Source organism: Hoplias malabaricus, chromosome 2 (assembly GCF_029633855.1).
Source record: "Hoplias malabaricus isolate fHopMal1 chromosome 2, fHopMal1.hap1, whole genome shotgun sequence".
Taxonomy (NCBI): domain Eukaryota; kingdom Metazoa; phylum Chordata; class Actinopteri; order Characiformes; family Erythrinidae; genus Hoplias; species Hoplias malabaricus.
Genome location: NC_089801.1, coordinates 38,021,784 through 38,029,428, shown reverse-complemented (window position 1 = coordinate 38,029,428; position 7,645 = coordinate 38,021,784). Strand labels below are relative to the sequence as shown.

The 7,645-nt window shown below is 40.7% G+C and overlaps 1 protein-coding gene across 1 annotated transcript; it reads right to left on the bottom strand.

The window, feature by feature from the left end:
* Positions 1-2,422: 2,422 nt before the first annotated feature.
* crx (cone-rod homeobox) lies at positions 2,423-7,340 on the bottom strand. The gene is made up of 3 exons (XM_066661462.1): positions 7,238-7,340; positions 3,608-3,759; positions 2,423-3,031 (listed from the first exon to the last, which is right to left on the bottom strand). Exons 1-3 carry the CDS (start codon positions 7,338-7,340, stop codon positions 2,423-2,425), a joined length of 864 nt encoding a protein of 287 aa, XP_066517559.1.
* Between the last annotated feature and the right edge of the window lie 305 nt (positions 7,341-7,645).

Genomic DNA, 7,645 nt, shown 5'->3' with positions numbered 1-7,645 from the left:
GGTCACCCTACAGTACTCTGAGTGCTCCGATGGTGGACCAGCAGTGGTCTACAGTCAGTGGTGTGCCAGCCTTTTTATGCCAGTGCACTGATATATGCTTGCTGCCAACTTCCCCAATGTTCAAAACTTATATTATGCAAATTCAACCACAATAAATCACTTTTTGTCAAAAGTAAATATTCCACAGAGCCTATCGATTTCGGGGTGTTGTTTAATTCTAAGTGATTCTGTGTAATTGTTGACTTTTGTATATTATCAAATGTGAGCACAACTACAGTTAAGCTGAGGTAAACAATATAGCAATATAGTACGTGTCAGATTTTACTCTTTCATTCACTTTTACGTTTCATTTTAGCAGATAACTAGCAAACGAGTGGCTAATTATTCAAAGTAGATTCTTCAGAGCAACATAAAATTACCCAAAATAGAAACTAATATTTGTTAGAGATGATATGGATGTTTCTCAAGCAGGTGGACAATAAGCTAGAACTATAGATTCTATTAGTTCATGTTTGGACAGTTGTTTCTTTAATTTGAATGCATTTTTTGATACACAGTTTGTCAGTTATCTCCTTCAGCCCCAGTTGTGTTCATGGATCCGATTGTGACAACAGCAACAACAGCAGTCTTGTTGTTGGTTCTTCTACAGTCCTGTATTTGTTGCATGCAACTGAATTGCTGACTTGCCTGGTTGGTGGCCTGGTGTCATACCTGCCAATGGTTACAAAATCGAGGTCTGGAAACGGGATTCAGTATAAAGACATCTCTGCTGGCTATTCCTAAAAAAGAAATCTGAAGACTCCTGAATCTTGAAAACATCATCCACACAGAAAAGATCCACAGCAATAAAAAGTCTCGCAATAACAAGTCAGGTTTAATGAATTCAATCTAAAATAAAAGTACACTGTACGATCTGGCATAACGTAACAGAACAATACAATAACAATTCAATAACAGCAAGCTAAAAGCACAACACAGTAATTCCTAGAGTCTTCTAGAAGAAATCAAACTTAAGTAGAAAGTAGAAAGATGTTGGCTGTGCCGCCAAATACAGCTGGACAGAGACTGGGCTAAGATCCTTTGAACATGTGTGTCTGCAGCTGAGTGAAAGGTCCGTGTGTGTGTGTGTGTGTGTGTGTGTGTGTGTATGTGTATACATATAAATATATATACTCATATGTGTGTGTGTGTGAGGTAAATTCATAACACTGATGACTGATCAAGAGTCTGGGGGAGTCCATTTGCTCTCGACGTAGACCTTGGAGAAGCGGCTGCATTCTTCTCCTTCATCGAAATGTGAATCATTTCAGATTCAATTAGTAAAAGTCACCACATCTGAACCTGTCTTTCACTGTGGTCACTGTCTTCTGCCTTTTGATGCTCTGTTCTTGTCTGGCTAGCTGAATCTAGAATGGCTTCATGCTTCCTACATAGTGCACTACATATGCCGTGAAGTAAAAGCTATATAGTGTACTACATGTCCAAATGGGAGCAATTTGCGACACTGCCTCTTTTGTCCCCTTGAGTCCTAGCAATCCACTTCCCTGCACAATTTTAAGATAATATATCCCAACACAACTGACCCAAATCTATAGCTTATTACCAAGGCCTTCATGAGCTGGACAGGGAAATTTTGGACACTGCAGATGAAACGTGGGACCAAGCAGCTAACTCCTGCTCTATAGCACCTGGAACTTGTTGCCACCCTGTTTCTCCATCTTGATGGTGCAGTTCCTTCCAAATTCAGTATTGTGCTTACTCAATTAATCTCAAATGTCTCCCTACCTTCTACATAGTGCACTCAGTAGTACATGAAGTATAGGTTTCCTATAATTCCTAGATAAGGGGAGCTCAACTCCAGTGACGGGTATCTACCTACCTGACTCTAGTATTCTAATTCTCCAGAATGTAACTGGATCAGGTTAAAGACAGAAGCAAACTTTGCAAGTAGATCTTCAGGAGTTGAGCCCCTGGGCTACACAGTGCACCACACATTCAATAAGGAGCGTTTTGGGATTCTTCTGATTGCTGAATTCCCTGCTCCAGCACACCTGAGCCATTCTCCTTACCAAGCTCTTTGGGTGTGCCAGGGAAGGAAATAAAATTCAGGAACATTGTGTTTCCAGGACTGGGGCCTAGGACACTTGCTCTGCAGCACCTGGAACTTGTGGCTAACTTATTTCTCCTTCTTCGTGGTGTTAATCAATCAGATTCAGTACATAAAAACCCTAAATTGTACTCCCTCTTTTCCTTTTTGACTATATTCACTCCCTTTTCATGCTAAGTCTCAAATGGCGTCCAACCTTCTACATAGTGCACTGCGTAGGGCCCAAAATAAAGGCTTTGTCTAAATTCTACATAGTGCATTATGTGGTCAACAGGAAGCAATTTGTGACTCAGCCGACGTCTCCCGCTGCTGCTTCTACAGCACCTGGAACTTGTGGTCGAGGCAGTCCACGGTGCTGAAGTTGAGCTTCCAGGCCTGCTGGTCTTTGTAGTCCAGGCAGTCGACAGAGCTGAAGCCCAGCGATGAGGCGCCGTAGCCCTGGGAAGAGAGCGAGGGCGACTGGCTCAGGGAGCCGCCCATGGAGGGCACAGCCAGGGGAGAGAGAGCACCCCCACTGGCTGACAGCTGCGAGGTCATAGGTGAGAGGTAGGGGCTGCAGTCGAGGCCACCGAAGTATGGAGAGGAGCCATAGCCCTGGCCATAGGAGGAGGATGGCTGGCCATAGCTCATGGGATATGGAGCAGGACGCTGCATGCAGGGTGTTCCCGAGCCGCACAGAGGGTCTGGCAGTGGTGACAGGGAAGTGGGGCTCCATACAGACACAGGGGCCGAGGCCACTGCAGTGCTGGAACTGGGTGCCACCACCGGTGGAGCTGGGGCTTGGACCACGGAGGAACCAGAGCTGGGGTCAGAGGGCAGCTCCGGGGGGGGAGACGACTTCTTCTTCGGGGGACGAGGCTTGGGTTGACCAGTGGTCTGCTGCTGCTGTTGACGGCACTTAGCACGGCGGTTCTTAAACCACACCTGGAGATGGCCAGAGGAAACAAGAAGTGTGTGAGTAAGTTTCTGATGTAGTGCACATAACACCTGTATAGTGCACAACAACTGTACATTGCCATACACAATCTTACACCGGTTACAGATCCAATTTCTCACCTGTCCTCAGGTAGATCTCATCTATATCTCACCTGCACTCATGTAAGTCTTACCTGATTGCTCAGATATATCTTACTCTAGTCTTTAAATTGTCAACTCCCCTGTGTCTCACCTGTAGCTCTTTCAGTCTCACTTGTACATTTAACTCTCAGTGCCTCACCTGAAGCTCTAAGCATCTCAACTGTAGCTCCTGGTGTTTTACTTGTATCTCTCTGTGGCTCACCGGTACTATTTCCAGTGTCTGGCATGTAGATCTCAATGTCTCGTCTGAAGCTCCTAGTGTCTCACCTGTGTCTATCACTATCTCACTTGTAACTCTTGGTCTTTTACTTGTAGCGCCCAGAGTCTTACCTGTACCTCTCAGTGTCTCACCTATAACTCTGTTCTCAACTGGTGGTTTACTTGTAGCTACCATTGTCCAACCTGTAGCTCTCACTGTCTCACCTGTACTCTGGACTCTGGGAGGTTGATTTTGAGTGCCACCTCTTCCCTCATAAAGATGTCTGGGTAGCGAGTTTTTGTGAACAGAGCCTCCAGGATGTCCAGCTGAGTCCGAGTGAAGGTTGTCCGCTCTCTGCGCTGTTTCCTTGGGGTGGCTAAACACACACACACACACACACATAGAGAGAGAGAGAGAGAGAGAGAGTTTAAAACAGGTAAACTGTGTTTATGAGTAGTTTAATTATAGCTCTTCTGCTGGACTGAAAATGAACAGAGATGTGGAGAGATGGATCGGACACAGGTCTGTGATGACACTTCATTAGTGCATTAAAATGGTATTTTAATTTGATTACAGAATTAGTTCAGTACAGAATAGTTTATGTTAATAAAATTATTAACATAAATTTAGAGCACATTTAGTATACAATGGGAATTCAAAGTTCAAATTTACAGTAAGAATTTAAATAAAACATATATTAAAGACACACAAAAGTGTGCAATAAAAAAGACATTCAGTAACATAGTTCTAGAAAATAAAATATAATAAATTAGAGATGTAAAAAATATGGCTGTGCAATGTTTCATTGGTACACACACACACACACACACACACACACACACACACACACACACACATATATATATATATATATATATAATCAATTATTTTTACATTTTATTTTTTAACTATGTCTATTAATTAAAGTCTATTTATAAATGCACCACATTGTCATCCGCGCACTTCTTTACATAAAGAAGGATTTGGTTCAGGGACACGGCGGTACTTTAATGTAATGTTGTTTTCAGGAGAATGCTGGTTTGGTTTAGTGTTTTATCAAATGGCTGATAAATAGACAAAATGGACGGTTGTGTTGCGCTGTGTGTATATTTCCCCTGTGGATCAGAAGAGTCTGCACTTTTCTTCCGTAAACATTACTGTATGATTTCATAAACAATCCTTTACAGAGATTTAGAGAAGTACATAATCCGCATCAGGCCATGGATTTCCAAACTTTGTATTCCTTTTTGTCGTGATACTGAGTTAATTATAACGAAAAACGTATCATTATTTTATGACAAAAATATTGTTTATGTTCTCAAGATTATGGACTAATTTTTATCTAGATATCGAGAAAATTATATATTATTATTATTATTGTTATTGTTATTATTATTATTATTATTATTAGTATTATTATTAGTATAATCCACCTGAAACAAGGAGGAATACCAAATAATTAATTACATAAAATTATTCCATTACCCAATTCTTGTTTTGTATAATTAAACAAAAATTATAAATAAAATAATAATAATAAAAAAGTATAAAATAATAAAATATACTCGGGACATGGGAAAACTTCAAAAATTATTTACATTTGTTACAGAACCTCTAAATACTATGTTTTTGATTGTCCTTCCTGAAATTTCGAATTATTTCTTTTTCACGGCTTTAATATTATTAGTGTGTTAATCGTTTTATTAAGACATTGGGATACTGAGAGAACGAAACTTTAACATTAATAATACAACATTAACTCGGAATATCAATATACAGTTATTATTCCATGATCTGATAATACGTTTGTTTTATGTTTATTTTCTCGGGCCGTCAAATGATGATAATGAAATGCACAGTTAAAGATCTTGACTAAACATATCGACGTATTAACAATGTAACACAGAGGAAACGATGTGGAAATTCATGGCCTTTATTGGCTTCCGTAGTTTTGTTCCATACAACAGCATTAATATAATAATTTTCAAAAGTTCAGTCAAACAACAGATCTTTTACTGTTTTACAGCGCGCTGGAAACGTTTAAAAATGCACGCAACGCGGGAAAACGTACAGGAACTCTGCGCTAAAGAGAGACGGAGGAGTAAAAGCAGTTCGGCATCTCCACCATCACACTGCGTTTCAGCGAAGGTCCCTCAGTAAACACTGCTTCTGAATCATGAACTCAGGAGAAAGATTGCTCCACAGAGCTCACTCACTTCACACATCCTCAACACTTGCGCACATTTCAATATTTGGACACACAGTCGCTGCTGACCTGCAGAATTTAAACTGGGATGGGGAGGGAAGGTGGGGGGTGGGGTAGTGAAATACGAATAAAATATGGAATGTGGCTTCTGAACACCTCTTGCACAATTTACAATTTTATATTTGATATTATTCAGCATGTTAAACTGAGGAATAGAACTTGGGCACTTTGTGTGTGTAAAGTATGGCGCGAAGAGTTGAGGATATTTGTGGAGTATTTGTGTTGAGACTGAGCTTTGAAACGTGTGTGTGTGTGTGTGTGTGTGTGTGTGTGTGTGTAAATAAAACAATATAATGTGGTCAGGGGGTGCCCATATTTCTGTACATCACTGTATCTACTAAGACAGGATGCTGACAGTTTTGGACAGTGGTTCCTGTCTGGGAGAAAACATCATTCTCAGACCTAGATTGAACGAACAGTTACATCTGTCCCTTCTGGACCAAGTGATGAGTTTCTGAATACAATAACAGTTGATGTACAGCTCTCTCTTTCTCTCAGAGTTTCATTCCTCTGCTAAAGGTGGCCTTAATTTGAACAAAACACTGATATCTTTCTAAGAGAAACTCCCAAAAAAACTCCAGAAAATCCTCCTTCCTTTATGTGTTCAACTGAAACCAACTCTTGAGACACTCTCAGAGAACACACTGAAAAAGGACACGTTCCTGGGACATTTAGAGCATGATTTCTGTGTATGTTTCAGGGAAAAACATAAAATGTATAATGTGCCACAACTTTTGCATGAACTTCATGTTACAGTCTGATCATTCTTATCAAAATGTGTGTTCTCTGTAAAGTTTTCACTTTGAAAATCACCAAATACAATTAATTTGACCCTTGGGTCAAACACAAACCCATACATACACACACACACACACACACACAACTTTTACACACTCTGGCAAAATACATCCGACAGTGAAACATTTCCAACAGAAAAAAATGTGTGTAAAAGCAGTTCACACCAATAGCTACAGGTTTAAACCATGCAGTTCTGGTCAAGAGATTAAATTTTTTCAACACTATAAAACAACCTCAGACAGTTTCCACCAGTACAATGTGAGTTACACTGTTCTAATGATGTTAAACCAGTTATAAAAAGGTCAAATGGACTTACAAGCGCAAACCCTCCTATTATATACAGCACACTACAATTCTAACATGCACTCATCAGAACAGTATGAGGAGTATAGAAGTGTGAGGATTGGGACACAGACACAGAAACAGAATTTTGTGTGTTGACATTGTGTTGTGTGTGCTGAGTGAATTGAGAGTGTGGGTTGAGTGTATACTGAATGTGTGATTTGTTTTTAAAGTGTGTAGATAGTATGTAAATGGAATGTACATAGAGTGAGTTGAGTGTGTTTACAGTGTGTAATGTGTGTAGTGTGAGTTAAGAGTGTGTATTGTGTGTAGTGTGAGCTGAGAGTGTAGAGAGTATATAAAGTTGTGTATGGGTAGTGTGTTGTGGGGGTTTGTGTTGAGAGTGTTTTGAAGTGTGTATTGTGATTGTACAGTGAGAGTGTATATAGTAAGTATGAGATATAAAGAAGTTGTTATGTGTGTGTGTGTGTGTGTGTGTGTGTGTTACCTGGGTAGGCCACGGCTGTGTGAAGGAGCTCCATCCCTGCGGCACCGGAGAGGGGCAGCCCATTGACCGCATAGTGGGACTGCTGCTTAATGAAAGACATCATACTGATAACACAAACACGCACCCTCTCTCTCCCACACACACACACATACACACACACACGCTCTCACACTAGTACACAATAACGTACAGTAACTCAGTCAAATATATTGACATAAAACTGATATAAACACACACACAAACTCTCACACACTCAACTCTGAACCTCAGAGAATAAGTACTACTACTACTGCCCTGCATGCACTAACTCACACTCTCCCTCCCTCTCTGTCTCTGTATCTCTCTCCATCCCTCCCTCCCTCCCTCTCTCCCTCCTTCCTTCCCTCCTCCCTCTTCCCTTCTCTTTCT